The sequence below is a fragment of the Triturus cristatus genome, chromosome 7, assembly GCF_964204655.1.
Source record: "Triturus cristatus chromosome 7, aTriCri1.1, whole genome shotgun sequence".
Lineage (NCBI taxonomy): Eukaryota > Metazoa > Chordata > Amphibia > Caudata > Salamandridae > Triturus > Triturus cristatus.
The window spans coordinates 598099640-598124244 of record NC_140590.1 but is presented as its reverse complement, the minus strand read 5'-3'; the positions used below and the strand labels follow the sequence as shown (position 1 = coordinate 598124244).

The following is a 24605-nucleotide window of genomic DNA, read 5'->3' as shown; positions in this document are numbered from 1 at the left end:
CTGCTGCAGAGGTAACTGGGTCTTGTGGTCTGCCCCCTGTTGCAGACTTTTGGATATTAATGTTCTCTAAATAAATACAGGGGGCCTGACCTCTTACTGGTAATGACAGGCAAAGATGGGCCCGCTCTGAGACCGGTCTGAACCCGCACGTCCCACTCTGCGGAAGGCTCACATGCAGATCAGTGTGTGCTGACCCCTCCTCTTGCAATGGGGCTGCTGGAGGAAAAAGACCCCGCCCAGTGCTAATGCCAGAAATGAAGGAAAATCACTGTGGGCAAGGAACAGGATTGTTGGTCTGACCTGTGCTGTGGGATGCTTGTGCACTTATCAGCATGTGCTGGCCCCTTCTCTCGCCACAGGACTGCTGGGGGTCAAAGTCCCACCCCAAAGGTAATACCAGAAATGCTAGAAAGTCAGTACAAGCAGGGAACAGGCAAGGCCAGTGGTACCTGAAGGCAGGAAGGTTTCCCGTGCTTCGGCTTCACAGCAGCGGCGGTATGGCAACATTCACTGCAGCACCTCAGGCCCTCTTCCACCTTAATGACAGACTATGGCAGTCCTGGGAGAGTTGTTCTACGCTCGCCGAGATGGTTTTTTAGGCCGTTGAGAAGTCTGATGCCATCGTCAGGATTATTGGGTGGTGCCTGTAGTGTCCTGCGGGACACGTTTTAGTGTTCTGCCTGTTCGTACACTAACACCAGCACCCACCCATCACAGGCATCACCAGTCAGGTGACCCTTCAAATAAAAGGGGCCGGGCACACGTGCCCTGGGCCACTTACAGTACCATATACCATTGAGACCGTGTCCATTATTTGTAGCATGTGTGCCCACAACACTACAGTGCCCAATCCCGATTGAGAGGTAGTGGATCCAGTGTGTTGCAGCAACCAGTGGTGAAGATCTCTTCGGCCCGACCGTTACTTCCAGGACATTCCCCCACTCCCTTCTGCACCTGCACACATGGTAGTAAAATGTCTGGCACAATTGCCGGTGTAAAGCGTCCTCCCGCAAGCTTTTACTCTGCTGTACAGTTCATCGGGGTCTTTACAAGCACATTTATCAAGGGGGTTCAGGAAGAGGGTAAACAAAAGGCAGGTCAAACTTAACTGCTTCCTCGGACCACAATTTTAAGAAGTCTACATGCTTGGTTTGAAGTCGATGATTTTCATCCTGGCGTGTTGCTAATTTTGACCACGTGGATTACATCCCATTCGTAAGACTTAACTGCAGCTGTTTTTTAATGAAAGTAGCCGCATCCAAATGCAAAAGCACAAAGGATTTCTTCAAGTATGGATATCGTTCTGCTGTGGGCGATATCATGGCTCAGCTCCACTGCAGGTGGTCTGGTACTCGTTTAAAGCCTTTTTTCGAGGGCTTGCTATTAGTAAAGAGGCGGAGAACTCAAGGATTAGGAAGGAGAAGAAGCACACACTTGAGCAAAAAGTGCAAAAGTTTTACGATATATTCCTTTCTAGCCCCTCGGCGGTGAACCGACGACAGCTGGCTCAAGCTAAGCGGAACCTGGCCGAAAAATATTATGCTAAAAGTGAATCCCTATTTCAGCATGATAGGTAAAAGATTTATGAGGAAAGCAATTATACAGGTAGATTTCTGGCATGGCAGGCAAGGGAACGGGCTGAAAATAATCAAATAGTCGCACTGAGATGTCCTACTTCCGGCTCTCGTTTGAAGGATTCGGAAGCGATAGGTGACATAATGGTACAACATTATAAGAGGATATATGTCAACAACAATCTATCGATATGTCATCTTTGGGAGATTTTCTTCAGGACTATGAATTACCTGTCTTAACCGACTTAGAAAAAAAGGAACATGGCGAGACCATTCACAAAAGAAGAGCTAGGTGAGGTAATTAAAAATCTCCCAAATGGTAAAGCCTGTGGGCCGGAGGGCCTCCCTGCCGAATTTTTTTTAAAACATTCGCTAGTGTAATTGTTAATTATCTCATTTTATTGGTAAACTCAATTCTTGAATGAGGGCTTATACCTCCGTCTTTTAGAAAAGGGAATGGAGTCAGTTTTTTTAAAAAGGGCAAAAATAGCGAAGATCTCAATTCATATCACCTGATTACGCTTTTAAATTCTGTCTACAAATTAGTTACTAAACTTTTAGCCAATCGATTTAACGAGATCGCCTCACATTTAATCCATCCAGATCAAAATGGTTTTATAGCCGGGAGGCAGCTCGGAACTAATACGCATTTTTTAGAGGAGGCACTAGACTATTTTGAGACCTGGAAAATACCAGCATTAGTACTTTTTTTAGACGCCGAGAAGGCATTCGATTTGGTGATTTGGGAGACTTTATTTTGTATTTTAGCGAAATTTGGCATACCCTCTAAATTACAGGGTTAGTTGAGAAATTATATTTGAACGCAGAGGACAATGGGCCATATGTAGGTGGGCTAATACCGGTCGGTAACGGCCGAAAATCGGTAAATTTTCCGTTACCGACCAGTATTTAGCCCTTTGAGATATAGGAGGCTGGATTGAAGGATTCGGTAATTTACCGATTCGGTATTTTAAGAAATCGGTAAAATACTGAATCAGTAAATTACCGAATCCTTAAATACTATGAAGGGAGCACTCAAGTGAGTGCATTTTTGGTTCAAGGATTCGTTATTTACCACCAACTACAAGTTGATGGTAAATACCGAATACCTTTTCAAAAGCAATTTTGTGCTTTTTTAAAAGTGCCATGTGGAAGACATACATGCCCTTAGGGCATGTATGTGCGCCACATGTGCACACATGCACGATTCAGGGGTGCAACAGGGTGTCAATGTGACACCCTGCCACCCTTGCATATGCTCCCCCTATTACTGATTCGGTATTTACCGAATCGGTAATAGTGAATGGCTTCCCATTCATTCCTATGGGCCTCCAGGCCCATAGGAATGAATGGGAAGGTATGCCTTATTACCGATTCCGTAAATACCGAATCGGTAATAACGAATATTACCGAATCGGTAAAATTTACCGATTTTTTACCTGCATTCTATTTACCGATTCTTAAATACCGAATCGGTAAAATTCGGTATTTAGGAATCGGTAAATAGAAATTACCTACATATGGCCCTGTATTATTAATGCTACTGAGGTTGGCCAAGTAAAAGTTAAAAGGGCAACCAGACAAGGATGTCCATTATCCCTGGTGCTATTCGCCTTTTTTATTGAGCCCCTCGTGATAGCTATCAGGAATAATGGGGACATCTGCCCTCCACTTCCAACCATGGGTAAAGTTAAATTATACGCCGACAAAATTATGCTTATTATAAAGCCGGAGGAGGAAGTGCAGGCAAAAGCCTCCCAGATTTTTTACCTCTACGAGTCGTTCGGTGGCTACAAAATTAATGAAAGCTTATTTTCACGATGGAACTCTCTCCCTTTAACCATTCTCGGCAGGGTCGCCTTGATCAAAATGTCAGTGCTTCCACTGTTTAATTCCCTTTTTTCAGCAATTCCCTGTGTTTCAGTGAACTTCTTTTTTACTAAATTAGAGTCAATGTCTACATCATTCTTGTGGGACAAGTAAGTTCCCTCAGCATTTTATATGAGAAACTGGAAGATGGCAGCTCAGCCCTGCCCAATTTGAGGGAATACAACTTTGCATATTTTGCACAATAAATGTCTAGATTTAAGCAGGGTCCATATCCGGGTCTTTTTATTAACTTCTTCAAGAATTGAATATGTAAAGAAAATCAGATCCACTGCCCGCTTTCAATATTTAGTTCTCCTAAATTAGTAAGATATAAGTGTTTACAGTGGTTCTTTCATAAACGTCAGGCATTTTTTAGAAGGTATTCTATTTCAGCTAATAATGTCGCAACCCCAATAGATGGACTTTTCGCCTAAGCAGGAATTAGAGATTCTTTTCTAATTATAGAAAATTGGACGTAGGTCGGCTTCCATAAACTCTCGGATTTTCTTCGGAATGATAGATGGCTGAATATTAGTGAAATATCTCAATTAATCCCCGGCAATTTTCTCCTCCTTGGGTGATATAACATTCTCAGTAAGTTCCTTAGCAAACTTGATCTGCTTCAGGTTATTGGCCAGAAACAATTAGTTTATGACTTACTTGAAGAAAGGGTAGTAAAAAAGCCGGGGGAATGGAAAAAAACGTTTAGCCTCAATTACAGGGATAGATCTGGAGGCCAAGGCCATAACAAAATGGGGTAAATACGAGGACTTGGAAATTAAAGCAATTATGTGGTCTGCAATTAATAAATTTAATTTTATTTCAGTTAGAGGGGCTAACTGAGGAAGGATGTTATATTTTAGCAAGTGGTTACTTTATAGAACCCCTTGCTTCGTAGCCAACGTTTATCCCAATCAATCGGGGCAGTGTTTCCGTTGTCATATTCACCCTTCAGCCAACTGGACTCATAATATTACAGTGCCTCTTGATCTAGAAATTTTGGAACAATATTTTTGATTATTTGGCAAAAGAATGTTTAATAACAACTGTGTTTAACTCTTGGTTGATAGTGTTGGGTTATGACCCAGATCTTCGGCTACCAGAGAAGCTGATTAAATTATTATATATTGGAATGGCTGTTGCCAGATTACTTTTACTTCAAAGATGGCGAACGGATCTAATTCCATCTAAAAATGAATGGGTTCGGAAAATGGGTCAGGTTAAAAGAAGCGAAAGAGTTTATGCTTCACGAATTGGTGGGCTTAAAAAGTGTGAGAAGATCTGGGCATTTTCTTTTGACTGTGATTTCTGAAAATTAGTATATAACCGGTAGTATTTTTTCTAATCTGTCCTTACTTTTATGAATCTCAGAGCTTGGCACTTTAATATGTATAGTATAATTCATGTCAGTTTATTAGTCTTATCGGACTAAGTTACATGTTTTTGATACGATCTTACATATATTTTAGATACCTTAAATTTAAAGTTTTGCTTAATTGGTAGTTTTTTGAGGTAGTGGATAAAAGTTTTAAGATTTTAGGTGTTTCTTTTATCTTTTGGCTTAAAAATGCTATTTTAAGATCCCCCCGGCTTATTTATTACTGGATGTATTGCTTCTTGATTAATTGGTGCTATGTATTACTCCTTTGAATGTCATTGATAGATTTTATTGGATGTATATTTGGACTCAAATTGTTTGTATTCTATATGGTTTTCAATTTTAAAAAAAAGTATGGATATCGTTTAGTATCATTTCTCAATCCATAATGTGGAGCAACAGACAGGCAGACATTTAACAACTCATAGGCAATACAACTGATCTATGTTAACAAATGCTTCATGCTTTATTTGGTACAATCACTGTTGGTGACAGTAACACCTCTTACCCAGAGATGTATGAAGTGGCAATATTGTGGTAGTGAGCACTGTATAAAAACTATGATTTTATAGTTGTTATTATTATTTTAGTTTTGTTAAATAATCAACAACATTTCACAAAACATAGCATATACTGCTTGGAATACTCACTGCAATAATGATGAGATTGGAATGGATCCATAGAAGGTGCAAAACCCATTGACAGAATGTCCATGTTAGTGGCTGGAAGAGAGGCTTTGATTGCTTGAGTCTGACAATCAGGAGCTTGTGATCTAGAACTCAGATCAATCAAGTAACTCTTTGGGGCTGATGGTCTGTTTGTTTCTATCTGAAACATAAAAAACACAAGAGCCTTAATAACATTTCAATCGTGCCTTGTAAATACTAATAGCTCTGCCCAAGCAGTAATGTGGTGAAAAAATTCTATTTCTATGAGCATGTTGACACAAGCATGAATCAGAAGATGGGAAGCCACAACATTTTTCAATTTGCACATCTCCCTGTATACTGCATTGCTATGCACAAAAATGACTGTTACCCTGCTTCATTGATATTGTGTTTCATTGTCTTAAAAATCCGCTTTTACATTGTAGTGTAGTGCTAATTTAAAACTACAAAGACAACATGGATTGTGACAGTATGGAGTGAGCACTCGGGAACTTAGTAGTGGATTTTGTATTTACAGAGCACATATTGCTGCTTGGACTCAAAACATGATGCGCTAATCTTCTGGAATGCAAATTGATTTTGCCCCTCTGTGATTTGTTTGGTGAATTCTCTGAAATAATTAAACCACCTTGCAGTTAGGATCTTTTTTACATTTTTGTACAAGTCCCATGCTAGAAATGTAGACAAGTCTTGCACGTAAAGTGTCAGAGAGACTAGTTTTACACCATTACAATAAACAGTGACGACTAAGTAATAACACAGACTACTTTCTGTAGTTGAGACAAAGTCTCAAATCTGGGAAAATCCCTGCAGTGGCTTCTGGTTCAGGCAAGAGTAGGTCCTCAAATGACACCGTCGCAGCTTATAACTCCATTCAACAAAGCTGTCATTCCTTATGGCACCACTGTTGTCTTGGAATAATTATATTGACCACTGATTCTTGACTATGAATCCTTGGTCCCTAACTCAGGAACATGCTCACAATCAAACTTTTGGAGAGCGATAACACAGAATTGGATTCATATGAACCCTCTAAACATTTACAGTATGCTGAGACATATGATTTTATAAATAAATCTTTTTCTACAAACATCTTTGTCCCAATGGGCCAATTGGTGAGCAGGACCAGAGAGTGTAGCGCCGATGTGCTCACAATCAATCTGGTAGGTGGGTGACCTACGATTGGTTACGTGAACCTGTCATGGATTGAGCTGGGAAAATGTGATTATATACTTAGAATACACACAGATTTAACCATATTGAGACACAAAACAACACACCATCAATGTAATCCATCAACAGTATCATTAGAGAAAACAACCACCTTTCAAGTACTTTTTAAAGGTGATTAAGGAGTCGTTTCTTCCTAAACTCCAAATCCAAACCATGGCCCCATGTTCCTTCTGCCAACCTTCGCTCATATTATTACTAACTATAACTGACTATAAAATCAAAATTAATTATGTATGCAAAAATCACGGATTTTCTCGCCATCATTAAAAGAATCAACATTTTATGACAAGACCTGAAGGCTATCATTATGCATTTTCAAAGCCTCCTACGGTTACTTTTGAAATATGAACTACTGTTCTTAAATATTATCTTGCAAACACATCTGCATTCAATGAATCTTCTGCCCTCAAAATCTCTTGCAGATTTCTTTCCGAATGAAACATCTTACTAGCCTGCCCCCTTCGCTGAATAAGCAAAAAACAACAACATATACACTCCTGACTCCTCAATCACTTTCTTGACCCATCTTACTCTAGTAACTGTCAGGAAAGCCTTGATCGGCTTCACATAAGATATCAGCAACTGCTCTTCACCTGCGGGTCTGTCGTCCACCAGTCTTCTCTCATATTCCTGCATACATTCGAACACACACTACTTAGGATATTCTTCAAACATAGAATAAATATAGAAACATTAATTGTCTTGTTTATGCTCGTTATATCGAAAGAACAATATTCAGGAAATAAAGCTGTTGCACAGTTCCAAAATCTATACACTTGACTCCCTTCTGTACTAATGATAAAAGATTGGCAAACTTTCCATTCAGTGCCCTCAAATCTAGGTGCATGTTTGACGGCAAGGCCATAATCAAATCACCTCTAATTTTCACATTGAACTGTGCTAGGTGCCCTCTGAATCCTAATTCATTTTATGGCCATGCAAACCAAATAATCACTTCCCCGGCCCTACCATCTCTCAGAGGATGTGTTGCTGAGGCCTCAGCTCTGTAACAATTAATCGTCCTGTTACTAAAACCTTGGATAAATAAATCTGGTAGCAATCTAGCCAGATTCACCACATCTGACTTCATAGAATTCACACACAAAATCCAGGCACCAACATACCCACAACAACTATGCACTCTTGCCCCTCCTTTTTGTAGCTGGTGCCCAAGGGTCCTCACACAGATTTGAAGCCTCCTGTGAAAGTTTCTCAAATTCTCTAGCTCACCTGACACTTTCCAAACAAGAGCATACTTTCTATCATTAGATGGTCTTCTCCTTCTGGTCTCCTCAAAAGCTCTTTTTGTGTTCATACCTGCTTCAATGCAACCACCAAGAATGTGCCTGGTTACATCTTCCAACTGAAATATCTCTTCAGTTGATTCAACATTCTGGATGCGAACATTCTTTCTCTAAAGAGTAGACCATAGGCATTTGTACTAACCTCCTTGCTAACCATATAACCCAGTTTAGATTGATATACCTCAAAGAAGCATTTTGTCTTTCTGGTATTAATGTCATATTTGCATCAGCCAAAAACAGGGCACTATGGCTCCATCCTCTAAGGAAGGAAATAATCACAGTGAGTGTTCTCAGCTAAATCAAGTTTTTTTTTAAAAGATCCAAAATGTTCAACATTTTGTCCTTGTACTGCTTCCATGATCTCTCCTAGCCTTTCTTTCGATCCCTTCCTGACCTGAGCAAAAACATTTCTGGATCAAAGTTAGGCATTGGGCATATGTTATCCTTTATTGAAGGCATAGCACATGGCTCTCATAATCACTCTAGTTTTCTTTTTAAGAGGGTTTCTTTTCCGATATGTCACATATCGAGCTACATTTTCCAATGGTCACTTCATGGATAGTTTTGGACGTGTCCCTTTCTGCAGGGACAACCTCTAACTTTTTGCCTTCACTCCTCTTGTTTTCCGACTTTTGTTTTTGTTGGCATTAGTATCTGTGCACTTTGACACTGCTAACCTGTACTAAAATGCTTGTAATATCTCCCTAAAACATGTTAGAATTGGCTTAGACATGACTGGCATATTTAATGTATGTACAGTTCCCTAGTATATGGTACCGCATGCATTTAGGGCCTGTAAATTAAATGCTACTAGAAGGCCTGCATTGCTCATTGTGCCACCCACTTAAATATAACTTTAAACATGTCTCAGGCCTGGCATTGCAGCCTCTAGTGCAGTTTTAAGCTGCCTATTTGGCCTTGTACATAATCCTTTTTATTTATTATGGTATGCCCTAAACAGTCCATAAGGTGGGGTGCATTGTATTTAAAAAGTAAAACCTGTGTTTGTAGGTTGTTCATGTCCTTAAACCTCTCTTTTTGGATAACTTTGGGTTGCCTTATTACACTTTATAAGTGCTAACTTTTAATTGGGGCAGATAGGGATGTCAAGGTTGGACTTAAATGAATTCTCTTTAATGGTAAGGTTGGATTTTAAGTCTCAATTCTGAAAATGCCCCTTTTAGAAAGATGAGTAAGTGTGAAAGTGCACTCCTCCCCTTGTCCATAAACATTCGGAAAAAAAAACGGTATTTTGTGCTGCGTGCGTTCAGATGCTGCGAACCGTCCAGCATCACAGCCACTTACAAAGTGTAATGAAGGGCACCTCTCTCGAGTCCCCAACTGTCGCACTGCTGAAAAAGGGATGTTTTTTCCCATTTGTTCTCATCCTCATTAGTTATCCATATTTTAGCCACTGTAGTCCAAACATATTCCAAAATCTTCTTCCTTCTTCATATCTGTTTATATAATCACTACGGAGACAGTTTGATTGCACCTTAATTCTTTATTCAACATTTTCAAGCACCTGTTGTGTGCCCATCCAGGCTTTCACAAATGGCACGTGCAGGTCAATCAAACACCAAGAAAGACTCATTTGATTATACCCAATGCATTTCGAGCCTAAGCTCTTCGTCAGGGGTCTCTGAAATAATGAAAACAACAGTTCAACCGGCTGCTCATTGTGAGCTTATTAAACACAATAAAGAAAACCTAAATGATCAATGCAGTATCACTCATCAACCTTTACTCCCCACCCCAACCTCATCCCTGATAACCACTCGTGTATCCTCTCAAAGTGTTTGAACTTCACCCCTCTGCATGCTCTCCGACTAAACCAAACAGTTACACTGTTACGTAAAATAATACTACTAATATTATACAACAAAATTCATCAACTACACCCAAACAACTATTTCAATCCCTGCTCCCCCTAACAGTGACCCTACATTCAAAGTACATTCCCACTACCCTTTCAAACTCATCATCCTCGAGTCCCAATCAAACGAAACAATTTTGTGAATTACCTCAAAGAGCCATGCCTGGCAGCCTAACTTCTAAATGCTCTTCAGAAGAGTACCTATTTCCTCTCTCTCCCTTCTGATCGAACCGTTGTTTGAGATAAACCCACCCTCGTGTGCTCAAAGAATTCAAATAGAACACTAATTAACCCCGTGACCTATTCATCCAATAGTAATGCCTCTATTTAAAATTATATAATATGTGAAAACTCCAAATCCCACAATTCCCTCCTCAGGCACCCAACCAGCAAAACCCCATTCAGGTGCTCCACACTCCAACCAACTCTCGCTAGTCAACGTAAAAAAAAAAGAATTACCAAAAAATAATCATTAATTAAAATGATAATAAAAACGTACTGCCACAAAAAACAGATAAATCAACAATGACATGTTCAAAATCAATGAAAGAATACGCTCCCAATTGCCGTAATCTACTGATGGTACAACCGCAGAAACAAACTCAGTTCAACTGTTCTTTTAAATAAAATGCTAGTTCACATCAGACGAGTTACGACGTAACTCCATAGTCCATTCCATATCGTCCGTGATCTCTGTCTCCGAAGTGATTACTCATTTAACTGTTCCCCCTACATAAATCGTGGTTTACGAATCCATGGGGTGCAGACTCACTAAAGTTTGTTTCTGCGGTTGTGCCATCAGTAGATTACGGCAATTGGGAACATATTCTTTCATTGATTTTGAACATGTCTCCGTAGTGATTATATAAACAGATATGAAGAAGGAAGAAGATTTTGGAATATGTTTGGACTACAGTGGCTAAAATATGGATAACTAATGAGGATGAGAACAAATGGGAAGAAGCATCCCTTTTTCAGCAGTGCGACAGATGGGGACTCGAGAGAGGTGCCCTTCATTACACCTTTTAGAAAGATGGCATTTTCTTGTCCTAACCATTTCGTACCTGCTGCCTGTGTCCTGGCTGTGAATAGCTCAGCTGCTGTCCTTTGGGTATTCTTGCCTGACAGTGAGACAAAGGGGGACTAGTTGATAGCAGGATGGCAATCATGCCAGGATGGGTAAGGTGGAGATGTTAACTGCCCCACTACATTTCAAGTGGCTGCCTTCAGCGCACACACACCAGTCTTTTGTCACTCTAGACTACTTGAAGCCTTTGCAAGAGAAGGGAAGAACTTTCCAGAACTAACTGAGGGGGTAGCCAGGAAGCCCCCCTCACTTCAACGTCTGGCACCAGTTTTAAATATTGGACCTCCACAACCACCTCTTCAGTACACTACAAGACCTGTAGATATTACAGAATGGCTGCCTTATCCCCAGAAGACTGCTCTGTTGTTTGATCCTGCCTTGTTCTCCAGAGGATAGAGTGCTCTAATTTTTGAGAAGGTAGGCGGACCTGCTTCTTTCATCCCAGGCTAACCTGAGTGACTCCAAGGGTCAGTTGGCTGAACTTCTGTTCTGGGACACAACAAGTTCCAGAGGCCTCCCTGCAACTGCCCAGCTGACCTGCAGCACTAGACATACCTGGGCTTGCAACTGCACTTACATGACCCCTGAACTGACGTATAGCGATGCAAAGCCCCGCAGTTTTGCCGCACAGATGCAAGCTTCAAAGGAACTGACATTGAGTGATGCAAAACCCTTCAAAGGTTTGCTGCACAGTTTTATCAGACCCAAAGCTGGATGATGCAAATCCAAGCAAAGCAACACCATGCAGACCTTCCAACAAGGATATAAGTTATAGTTCTCAGCAGGCCAAACATGGTTCTGTGCCCGCCCTGTACTCCATGGTAGTGAGACTTGTGACTTTGTTCTTGTCCAGCAAAACCAGATACCCACAGTTAGCGCTTTCTGCTTCTTGGTGCCATTTTTACTTAAACTTTAGCATTTCAGGATCTCCAGTTCTACTCATTGGATTCTTGTTGTTCTACTATCATTTTATTCATTAAACGTTTCTCTATTTTTGTAAATTACTTTGGACTTTTTCTTGTGCCTTGTTTTCACTTTTCTACTGTTTGTGTGCTGCATACATAGTTTCTACTTATCTCTAAGTGAAGCCTGACTAATTTTGAGCCAAACTACCAGAGGGTTAATCTTTATTTAGTGAGTTTGTGGTTCACTCTGATAAGGATTTTGGTTGCTGCTTGAGTAGGGGTTTCATGCCCCCAACCAATAACACGATTTCTTACAGATGGAGTATCACTCCGGGGCTAAACATCTCATTCATCTGAGGGTCTCTGATGCTACCGTTTCAATGGTTTCCTTTGATCCTCCGCACCAAACACCTCACCAAAATGACCATCATCTAAAGCATATGCTCATTCATCATGTGTTTGCTTGTACTTTAAAGCTACTATGAGGTGCAACAATTAGGAGATTAATGTATAATGATAGAATCTGGGTCTTGCCATAAAATCTGAGCGACACTTAGAGGGAAATGGGTGTCTCTCATTTTGACTCTAGAAGTGGGAACCCTCATGATGATTGAATATCTATATTTTTCATGCTTCCGTCTTCAATATGTTATGTTATGTTATATTTAATTTATACAGTGTCCCGGCGCTTGCTCCAGGAAGAACAATGCACACAAATCAGAGGCTAAAAAAGCAGCATTTTTAGTTTTTTCTTAAAAAGCAGAGGATCCTGGATGCCCCAAAGGGCAAAAGGCAGCATGTTCCAAGCCAGACCAGCTTTCCAAACAAAGGAGTTCCCACCAATCCTTTGACGATTGAATCTGGGGGTCTGTATCATCAGCTGAGCAGACAAGCGGAGCTGTCTCCCTGGCTTGTAAAAGGCAAATCTCTTCTGAAGATAGATAGGGCCTAAGCCATAGAGGGCTCGATGTACGATGGACAGCATTTTGAATTTCAGACGAGATTCAACTGGGAGCCAATGTAAGGAACGCAGGTGGGTGCGAACACTATGCCTAGAAGACAGACCCAAAAGCAGTCTGGCTGCCGAGTTTTGGACCACTTGCAATTTCTTAGCAAGAAAGCCCGGACTACCAACCAGAAGAGTGTTGGCGTAGTCCAAGCAGGACAAAATCAGGGCACGGACCACAGTTTCTTTGGCGCTCTCAGGCAAAAGGGGGAGAAACTTCCTCAGAGTTTTTAGAGTGCCAAAGCAGGTCCCAGCCAACTTCTTCACTTATGTCGAAAAGTTAACATTTTCATCGAACCAGACGCCTAGATTTTTTACAGCACCTTTTCCCACAGTTGGCCGCGGAAAACCAGGAGGCCATAGCCTTTCTCTAAAATCCGCCGAGAAAGAACCATACAGGAGCACCTCCGATTTTCCTTCATTGCACTTCAACTGTGCATTCGCAAGCCAGTGAAACACAGAAGACAGACAATGTTGCGCAGCCACAACCGAGTCATCCTCCTTACTTCAAGAAAACAAAAGCTGAGTATCATCAGCGTAAGCCATCACTTTGGTCCCTAATGACTCCGCGAGATAAACCAGCGGAGTCACATAGATGTTAAAGAGGAGGGGGCTAAGTGATGACCCCTGCGGCACACCGGTAGTCACCTGCATAGGCACGGAGGCACATGGAGGGAGCCAGAACTGCTGCGACCGGCCTTCCAAGAAGGACCTGATCCACTGCAGAGCTGGTCTAGAAATGCCTATTACAGACAATCGATCAAGGAGCAGGGAGTGGGGCACAGTGTTAAATGCTGCCGAGAGATCTAGCATAACCAAAGCTGCTCTCCCGCCGGCATCCAGACACTCCCGGATTGCCTCTGTCACCTCTAACAGTGCTGACTCCGTACTAGACGAGGCACGGAAACCGGATTGTGCCGGATTGAACAGGCCTGACACCTCTACATAGTTGGTAAGTTGAGACGTGACCACCTTCTCGCCGACCTTAGCCAAACTTGGCAGAAGCGAGATAGGGCGGTAGTTCTCAGGTAACAGAGGGTCAAGTGTCGGCTTTTTGAGGAGGGGAAGAATCAGCGCCTGTTTCCATGACATTGGAACGTGCGCCTCGCTCAGTGATTTCTTGACCATAAGATTCACCTCTGGATTAATAGTATCCGCCACTTCGGACAGAAGCCTGGCCGCACACGGGTTATTAGGTGATCCCGATTTTAGTGCCTTAAGGATTCTGAGAGAGCTGGGCTGATCGATCGGTCTGAACATAGAAAAAGTGGAGGCGGATTCTGACACCGGATTCCCTGACAGGGCGTCTATAGGCTTCCTGGGAATAGTCAGAAACTTCTCTTGGATGCTCATTATTTTGTCCCTAAATAATTTCGCCACGGTATTACACCAGGACTCTGAAACTGGAACTAACGCCACCTGGGCGCTAGGGGCCAAGAAACTCTGCACAGTGGCAAAGATTTCTTTCGAATTTTTATTGGCCCGATCAATGCGAGTGGAGTAATGCTGGCCTTTAGCCACTCCAATAGCCGCATAGTAAAGTTTTTGTTTAGCTCTAAGCACATGTTTGGCAGTGGAATAATTGCCGCAGGAGCACCATGCTCTCTCCAATATTTTACACACATGTTTAAGAGTCTTCAGCTCATGGGTAAACCAAGGCTTGGAGGGGGACTCTCTCCTCAGCTTTGGTTGACATGGTGCAGATAGAGTACCAATCGAGTCGGAGATCCAGTCTGCAAACCTAGACACATTTTCCTCCAGGTCCCCAAGGAGGGAAGGCCGGGAGGCTGCCAGAGAACTGCTAAGTTGCCTGGGGTCCATTTTCCTAAAGGAGGGGTGGTCGATGGCAGTTGACCAGTCGTGAAGGACGCTTAATATCCCATGAGAAAAATATGGGGAAATGGTCTGACCAGGAGACCGGCAAAGGCCTCGCCACTGATATAGGAAAATTAGAGCAGATGGTGTCCAAAGTGTGCCCTCCTTGATGGGTAGGATATCTGACCCATTGGGTCAAGTGAAGGGAGTCCAGAAAAGCTGCAGAGTTGGTCATCTCCGAGTGGTCAAGATGGATATTGACATCCCCAAGAAGCACATTGATGTGCCAGAGATTCACATTTATAATTGTGAAAGTGGCAGGCTGTATCTCCTCCTTTTGTATTTCCAGTTGTGATGGATTTCACTTGTGTCAAACAGGCTGAACCGTAGCCTTAGGTGTTTCATCTTTAACTCCCCAGGGATTGGGAGTTTTAAGTACGGCACCACTTGATAGGAGTAAGCTGGACCAACAATGGTGCTGACTCTTCTTGCGTTAAGCGCAATGCACGCTCTACCAGTGCATCCCCGCAAGTTTCCAAAAAGGCACTGGCTGATCCAGGTGGCCGATAAATCAGAGACCCGCCCAGAGTAAAGTGAGCGGAAAGTTGTAGGCTAAAATCCAGAACCTCACAGTCCCCCCAGAGAGTGGATGTCTCGCTATGCAGGGTCCAGCATTCCCTGTACAAAATCGCCAAACCACCACCTCTGCCAACTGGGCGAGCCACCCGATGGACTTTGAAGCCAACAGGTGTGGCCAAGGCCACGATGGGGTTTGAAAAGACAGCAAGCCATGTCTCCGTGATAAACAGTAAATCTAAATGATTGTCAGAGTCCAAATCTGCAACATCTACATAGTACATAGTAATATCTTATTTATATATAAGTTGTTTGATTTGTCTGTCCATTAAACTATAGGTTGACCTACCAACCCTGAAGGAGTCTTAGGAAAGGATTAGAAAAGGTCATGATTGGAGTTGTAAGGCGCATTTTATCCAGGTCGTGTTACTTTTTGGTAAAACAATACTACAAATGGCCAATTAATCTAATAACTGTGCAATCAAAAGTTTAAAGCAACACCTTTGTTCCAGTTCAAACTAGTCGCATTGTTATTATGGAAAACACTTATCCAAGTGTTTACGTGCCAGTTGAGTTGGCTTGTTCCTGATGATGGCCTCTAAAACACTGGTCAAAATGGTCTTAGCACTACTTTCACTCTGTGCACTAGAGATATGAATTTGTAAATGTTTAAGAGAAAAACAGCCATGCAAAAGTAAAACAACAATCAATAGTCACTGTTTTTGGGTGACCAGGACCTGGGTGCGATTTCAGGCTGACTGCAATAGAGCACCGGTGGGATACGCCAAGCAGGTTTGTCCCTGTCAGAGAGTTAACCTTAAGATAAAGGGCCTGATTAGAGTTTGGCGGGTGTGTTGCTCCATAAGCGGGATGGATATTCTGGCCACCTTATTACAAGTGCCATAGGATGAATGAATAAAAAGGCATTTGAAGAGGGCATGCATACTCCAAGGAGTGTCCCGCTACTAGAGAGAGAGTTCTCCCGCAGACTAAAAGAAAGAATGTTTATGCCACTTGCTTGAAAAGCCAGGTTTTTAGCCTTTTCCTGATAACCAAACGTTTTGGGATAACATGCAGTTACAGGGGGAGTTTGTTCTAGGCCCTTGCTCCAAGACAAGAAAAGGATCTTCCACCAATTCTGGCCCATTGAATTTCAAGGATGCTGGTTAGATGGCCATAGGTTGACCGTAAAACACTGGGAGGGGCATAAGCACAAATCCTCCTCCTCAGATACACTGCACCTTTCTCATGCAGGACTTTATCCTCTTTTTAATGGGTAGCCAGTGGAATGATCTCAGAAACTGGGTCATATGGGTTCTAGGAGCAAGATTAAGGACTATTCTGGCAGCCGCATTCTGGACCACTTGTAGAAGACTCAGAAGATGGTTGGACAGACCTAAATAAAGGAAATTTCCGTAGTCTAGCATGGAAGTAATCAGGGCTTGGATCACCGTTTTTCTAGTTTCGACAGACCGAAGAGTTAAAAAAATATCAAGGATATAATGCACTTGTAATAAGGCTGACGGGCAATCCTTCACTTTTCGTGATGGAGTATCCCATCCGCCAAACTCTAAATCAGGCTCTTAGTCTTTTAAAATGGTAGCCAAAGTCCTCCAGGGGGGCAAGTTTGCAGGCTGTATCTGAGAAAGTTCACTTGAAGTCGGATAGCTATTGGACGAGGTCTTGCTCTTGGTTGGAAAAGCTCTGACTGGCAAAATTCTAATTTTGCACTCAGAGAAAGCCCTGCTTCAGCCTGATACCTTTTCCTGCCAGCTAAAGATTTCTATGTTCAGATTTAGTCTCTTTTCTAGAGCCTCCAAAGGCACAAGGTTGAAGGATACTTCAGATTATGAGTTCCACGAGGCTTATTGATGAAACACCTGTTTCTTCAGCCCTGAGAAGTTTCACCTTGGGCAGATTGGTCTGGTTGGTGGGTTCTAGTCCTCCCGTGGTCTGCAAGCCCCAACATTTTAGAGTGGTTAGGAGAAGTACAGTTAGACAACACCAAGGTTTCCAAGACCTCAGGAAAAGCACTTGTGGATCAGACTCAGCACAGCAGAGGCCACCAGCAGGGTCCACTGCAGGTCTAGTTGCTTCTGGTCAGCTACGCACTTCAGGGGGAAAAAGCCTCTTGGAGCTTGTTTCTCTCTAGCTGCACAGGGGGTTCGACAACCAACCCTTGGAGTCCACTTCTTTGTCCATGGTATAAGTGGGAGCAGGTCCAAACCATGTGGTCTTCTTACATGCCTCAAACAGAAATTGCAGTCCATCCTTTGTTCATCCAGATGTTCAGAGACTGTTTGGAGGAGGGTGCATTGTCATACTTATGGCTGGTGTCAGCTCGTGATTGGGGTGACTTCTGGTTCCTCCCTAACCAAGGGTAACCCTAACCACTTTTGCAGCAGGTATCTGTTAGCCCTACTGTAAACAATCCCAATGTGTATCTTACTCACAAAATCCACAGTGGGAACCCTTGCTACTCTGTGCAGAGCCTATGTGCCCAATAATGTGAGGCCAGGGAAGTGAGCAGTCTCGTCACTCAAAACTGGTTCTGGTGGTAGCTCCCTTCCAACTGGGTATGGTGATATTCCAGCTGCAGTAACAAAAGGTTGCCTTCTCTAGGTATCATGTTACATTAGCTTGTGAAATGGCAGCCCCCTTTACAAGTTAATAAAGTTCCTTGCTGCACCCTAACTATTCTTCCTGCAAGAGGAAGAAAACTTCACCCCTCACATCCAGGCTATTGTTTATGGGCTGCAGCAGTTTTCACACCTCCTTTTTGTCAAGCACTGGCTAGGCAGCAGCTGGAGGACTAATGTAAATTACATGCTATTGGCAAGCATACAACAATGTTAACAAGTTGAATAAAAGTTAATTATCAGGTATCTATAAAACTAATCTTGGATAGAATGACACATGCATGTAGCGTGATTAAGGAGCACAAGCCACATTTCCAGCTAAGAAAAGTTGGTTTCACATTTGTAAATTGGTATGATATGAGGTTGCTTGTGAAGTCAGTGTTCAAGGGTGGGAAAATGCTAGATGTTTGTGCACATCCACAAACTTCCATGTTTCTATGTATTCACAAACGATGTTCTGGCCTATTTTAAGCATTTAAAAGTACACCAATGTAATCATGGGAAGATTGGAGAAAATGCCTGTTAAGTCAGGGGAGAACTTTGGAAAATCCCTAAATGTATGTGGTTGTAAGGGAAAGGATTTCTCCAGAGGGTAAAATATTTACCCTGTGGAGAAACATTCATACAGCTGCACTTACTCAGATTTTTTGCCTGGAAGAATATACACATTTATGTTCTTATGCATTCCTTTATATGAACATGACTATGTACTGTATTCTACCCAATGTAAACATTTCGGCTAATAATAATAATGATACTCAGATTGGTATGGCACTCCTAATCACTTGGGGTTGTCTGTAGTCGCTGTTCCTAGGCACAGGGAGATTAAGTGATTTTCACAGAGTCACAGGATGTTGAGCTGATGCCGGGACTCAAACCTGGATCTGTCATGCATATAGTCTGGACCACAATAGGACCATATAAAAGGTACAGATATAAATCTCACATACACGCATGATACATGCCTCATATAGATCGCAACAAGCATTACACACTGTAGTAGAGACTTCTGACAAGTACAAGCCCTATGCTCTCCCCAGTGCTTAGCTTGTAAAAGAACGAGTACAGGTACTTGAAGCTCTACTCAGAAGCTGGCGGTCAGTGCTATTAAACGTCAGCACACTGAATCCTAACGCTGTGTAGTCTGGAATCCATCATATGCCTTGTTAACTCCTTCTTGCAGATTCCTTCTTTCCTCTTTTGTGACTGTTTTCTGCGTTTCTCTTTTTTCTTTGTTTTCACCTCTCTTGCTCTTGGGAAATTCCTAATGAGGAAAAATAAGTGGTGGTCCCCAAAAATGAGTGTATTGAGCCCCATCGGCAACCATGGGCTGAAATGATTCACCGGACTTCTCTATAAATGGGAATTTGAGATGTGCAGGATTGGGGTGTTCAAAAGTGGCTTAACTTTATTCACACTGAGCATGAAGACATTAACGTGAGGTCAAGGACCACAAAAGCTGAACTAATCAGGGTAAGTAACAGGAGTGGGAGAAGAGGGCATGTATGACTTGATCCCATTACCCAATCTTCTCTAATGGTTCAACAGCAGCATCAGGTGTGCCATAAATTGAGTGCCTAGCTGTAGGTCATGGTAGAAGCAAGTATACATGATGCGGTGCTGTCTAATAAATGAAGGCCCTGATATAGAGTTTGGCAGAAGGGTTACTCCGGCACAAACATGGGGGATGTCACATCCATATTATTACAAGTGCCAGGAGAAATAATGCACTTGTAACAAGGTTGGCAGGATATTTGTAGCTTTTGTGACAGAGTAAGATGTCGGCAAAACACAAAATCAAGGCCGAAGTTCATTATCCTAGGGCTTCTGGTCAATATTTCATATTAGAACATTGGAATGTGGAGCACTCCATTGTAGACAATGGAGTACTCCATGCTTCTACGGGCCGGTAAAGGCCCGCAGAGCAACATTCCAATGTTTTACAAAAGCCTCTCGAAGCTCGAGGGGATTTAAATCCTCTTGAGCTTCGAGAAGCCTTTGTTTAATTTGTTAGAACATTCTGCCCTCTAGTGGCAGAATGTTCTAATAGCTTTATATCCCTTCGTACCAGGGCTATACCACTATTAAAGTCCCGCTGCTTTTGTTAAAGTCCCTCAAACATGGTGGATGTCACATCCTTATTATTACAAGTGCCAGGAGATATAATGCACTTGTAACAAGGTTGGCAGGATATTCATAGCTTTTGTGACAGAGTAAGATGTCCGCAAAACTCAAAATCAAGGCCGAAGTTCATTATCCTAGGGCTTCTGGTCAATATTTCATATTAGAACATTGGAATGTGGAGCACTCCATTGTAGACAATGGAGTGCTCCATGCTTCTACGGGCCGGTAAACGCCCGCAAAAGGCCCGCAGAGCAACATTCCAATGTTTTACAAAAGCCTCTCGAATCTAGAGGGGATTTAAATCCCCTCGAGCTTCGAGAAGCCTTTGTTTAATTTGTTAGAACATTCTGCCCTCTAGTGGCAGAATGTTCTAATAGCCTTATAGCCCTTCGTAGCAGGGCTATACCGCTATTAAAGTCCCGCTGCTTTTGTTAAATGCCCTCGCCTTCGACTCGGGCCTTTAACGCTGCAGCGGGCCTTTATTAGCCGGTATAGCCCGCTACGGCGGGCTATAAGGCTATAGTACATCGCTCAATCAGTGTATGAATAGGACATAACTAAGGCTAGGAAGGGGGTTTCTGGTCTGCTAGAGTATGCACCTAAGCTAGGCAGAACCCACCACTCTAGTCAGGGTAATGGAGTTACACACATAAGATAATCCCTGCTCACCCACTTGGTAGCTTGGAACAAACAGTCAGACTTATCCCAGAGGCAATGTGTAAAGCATTTATGCAACATTCTCACATCAGTGACACCATAAATACATCCCAAAAGAGATTACACGCAAAATTATATATAAACATACATTCCTGTATTCCATATAAATATAGACCAAAACAACATGAACTGACAATTACTTTGTCAAATAGGCAATTGTCATAACATCACAGTTAGTGCAATTGGATAAATACTTATAGTTGCACATATCATAAAAACACCATCACCGTGCAAACAAATGTGAATCCTGAATGTTATGTCAATTACATTTGAAATAGGCGCGACAGCTACCCAAAAGGGTCTCCCGGCACCAGCCAGAGAGGAACAGAGAGGTCAGAAGTTACTGATTGAACAACCAGGTTTTTAGTGACTTGCGAAAATGCACATAAGAAGTTTCCTTGCGGAGAGGCAAAGGCAGTGTATTCCACAAGGAAGGGCCTAGGTAAGCAAAGGAGCGACCTCCCATACGGGACAATCTAATCCTAGGCACCTGGAATATTTTGAACATGTAGTTCAAAGCTTTAAACTTGATGCAGCTCTCGACCCTAAGCCAATGGAGGTCTCTCAGAGAACCTGAGATGGATGCAGCTCTAGGAACCTGGCAGAGCAGTCTAGCAGCGGAGTTCTGCACCAGTTGTAGTTTGTGCGTCACATCTTTATTGGCCCCCAGATAAAGGATGTTGCCGTAGTCCAGTCTAGATGTAATAAGAGCTTGGACTACGGTCCTCTGGGTGGAGATGGGCAGCATCCAGACACTTTTTCTTTAGCCATTTCAGTATGGTGAAACATATTGCAGCCACCATGAAGGTTTGTTGACGCATAGATAGTGAGTCGTCAATAAGAAAGCCAAGATTACGAACATGATGGGAGGGCTGAGGCAAAATGCCCATTTCTGGGGGCCAATGGTGGGGGCCCCAAAGATCTTTGTTTTTCTCCAAAATGAGAGCCTCAGTCTTTTCACTATGAAGCTTAAGAAAATTAGTTTGCATCCAGGAAGCGATTTTGCGCAATCCCGTCTGAAGAATGGAAGTCTCCAACTCCTTCCCCGCATAGAGGGAGAGAAAATAATCTGGGTGTTGTCTGCATAAGAAAATAGAGACAACCCCGATTCCTCTGCAATCACTGCTAGGAGTTTGATGTAAATGTTAAAAAGCAGGGGACTAAGAATACACCCTTGGGGAACCCCATAGGGAGAGGAGTGGATATTAGAAGAGGCCACCGGAGAAAAGACTTGAAACGTACGGTCCGTGAGATAAGATTTTAACCAACTTAATGCTAGGCCAACAACCCCCAAGGATTGAAGGGCCTTCAGTAACACGATGTGAGACACTGTGTCGAAGGCCGCGCTTAAGTCAAGTAATATAAGTGCCACTGTATCTCCAATATCCTAATGATGACGTAACGCTTCTGTAACTCCGTGAAGAGTTGTTTCTGTAGAAAAGCCGTCTCTAAAGCCAAATTGTGATGGGTGGAGAAAATGTTGAGTTGCGACAAATTGGGCTAGTTGTCCATTGATGTGTTTCTCTAAAACTTTAGAGAGCGCTGGGAGGAGAGAGATCGGCCGATAATTAGCGAACACAGTGGTATCAGCATTAGTCTTTTTTAGCAAAGGTAAAACCATAGCATGCTTCCAATCAGAGGGGACCGTTGCCTCTTTTAAGGATGAATTGAGAAGCTCCATAAAAAGTGGAGGCAGCTCAAGCTGTTGCAGTACTGAGATGGGAAGTAGATCACGAGGGGAGCGGAATTTAATGCTAAGTGCTGTTTAAAAGTGGTGATATCTAGTGGTAGCCAAAGTTCCAACTCATTGGCTAAATCAATGCGGCTGTCTCCATTTTTAAGTATGCTAGCTTCCTGAGAGAGGCTGAATGGAGGTGAGCCAGTGTTATCTGACTTCTGCCCATAGTATTGGGGGACCGCTTGTGAAGCTTCGCGGGCTTCACAAGCGGTCCCCCAATACTATGGGCAGCCATACTCTTCTGTTTTTAGCACGTGGGGGGACCAGGGGAGACCTCCCCATCGAATCCCCAGTGTGGGTGGCCCCATCTTTCCCGGGAAAACGTACCTGGGGGAGCAGGTTTGCGGGACTGATCCCTGACGGGTTTCCGATCGCCCTCAGGCTAGCTTTCTTTAGGAACTTGCTGCACATGGAAAACTAGTAGAATTACTAAATAACCCACCATAGGTGCCCAGAAGTCGATGAGCCCTATATTTCATGCCTAAATTACTGCACCTCGGTGGGCTATTTTGGAAGAACAAGGCGGACCTGCTCACTCTTTATACCTCTCTCTGAGAGGGGACGGTCCTCTCTGCATTGGACTGCTTGGAGTCCATTATGTCGGGCAAGGCAGAAGGAGATAGGTTGAAGACTAAGTCCACCAGGCGGGGAACGTACTCCCAAGTCAATAGTATGGACCGTTACGCCCTCCTGAAGACATCGCCGAGTGGATCGAGCCAGGCGCCGGATGCCCAGAAGGAGGACTCGCCTGGGACCCCGGAGCTCTCCCTGCAGGATGTCATGGGCGCGCTTGATGGGATGCAGACCTCGATGGGGAGGCAATTCGAGGCCCTGGCGCATAAGGTGGATGCCATCCTGGTGGATGTCAACTTGATCCGCTCGGACCTGGGCAAGACAAACGAGCGCGTTAAGGACCTGGACCACAAGACCACGGGCCTCACTGATGAGGTCGCGGAACTGCAGAACGAGGTCCGGAAGCTGAGGGCCGAGAGTGACCTCGCCGCCCGCCGGCTGGAGGACTTCGAGAGCCGGTCCAGGCGCAACAACGTGCGCGTAATCGGGGTCCCGGAGTCCTCAGATGAGGCTTCGGCGGACCTGCTTGTGGAAGATTTGGTCCTCAACCATCTGAAGCCTAAGGGCCTTGGGAAGTTTTTTGCGGTGGAAAGAGCCCATAGGGTGCCAGGCGGACGGCCCAAGGCGGGTGCCCCGCCGCGGCCGATTGTCGCCCGGCTCTTTCATTTCCGAGATCGGGACGCTATCCTGCAAGCTTCGAGGGTGACGGGCCCAGTCCCCTTCCAGAATGCGTCGGTGAATTTTTACCCGGACTTTACCCAGCAGGTGCAGAGACAGCGACAGAGCTTCCTGGGGGTGAAGCGAAGGCTTCGGGAGCGGGACCTAAAGTATGCCATGCTTTTCCCCGCCAGACTACGGGTGGTGCATGAAGATCGGACATTCTTTTTTGACTCTCCTGTTATGGCCGATGAATGGCTGGACGCCTTGCCCCGGCGACGGACCGGGGACGACACAGCTGAGCATGGAGACAGTGGCCGGGATGGCCAGGGCTGATAACTCAAAGCCGGCCTGACTTGATTTGACCATATTTGTAGATTTGAATAGAGTGCAGTAACTGTGGAGGGTTGCGGGAGGACGAGGGGTGCTCTTTTCCTCCCTTGGGGTACTTTTTGTAGATTTTTGTTTTTGTAGGGCGACAGGCACACTGCAAGTTGGGGGGGCTTTTTAAGCAGCAGCAGGGGTGCAGGGTGGGGGGAGTTATGGGGAGTTTGAGTTTGTTGTTGGGGGGTTTATTTCTGCAAGGCATGATGATTATCCTCAGGGCTGTTCCATGGTGGCGCCTCGGGTGTGGGGTGGGCCTCTTTCCGTTTGAGGATGGGGGGTAGAGGCCTAAGTGTTATAAGCTGGAATGTTAATGGTTTGGGGGATCGCATTAAGAGGGGGATTGTTTTGCAATTTCTGAAACGCTCAATGCCAGACGTTGTACTGCTGCAGGAGACGCACCTCATAGGCAATACGTGCTATGCCCTGAATAGGAAGGGGTATAAATTCATTGCACACTCGGGATTCTCTTCTGGGTCCAG

General features: G+C 43.6%; 1 protein-coding gene across 2 annotated transcripts in view; it reads right to left on the bottom strand.

Annotated features, from left to right (window-relative positions):
* Positions 1-24605, bottom strand: part of TOM1L1 (target of myb1 like 1 membrane trafficking protein) — a 665925-nt gene that overhangs the window by 199530 nt on the left and 441790 nt on the right. For both annotated transcript variants that reach the window (XM_085617158.1, XM_085617157.1), the window contains exon 10: positions 5472-5649. In XM_085617158.1, coding sequence (XP_085473284.1) covers positions 5472-5649 — 178 coding nt within the window. The remainder of the gene's footprint in view (positions 1-5471; positions 5650-24605) is intronic.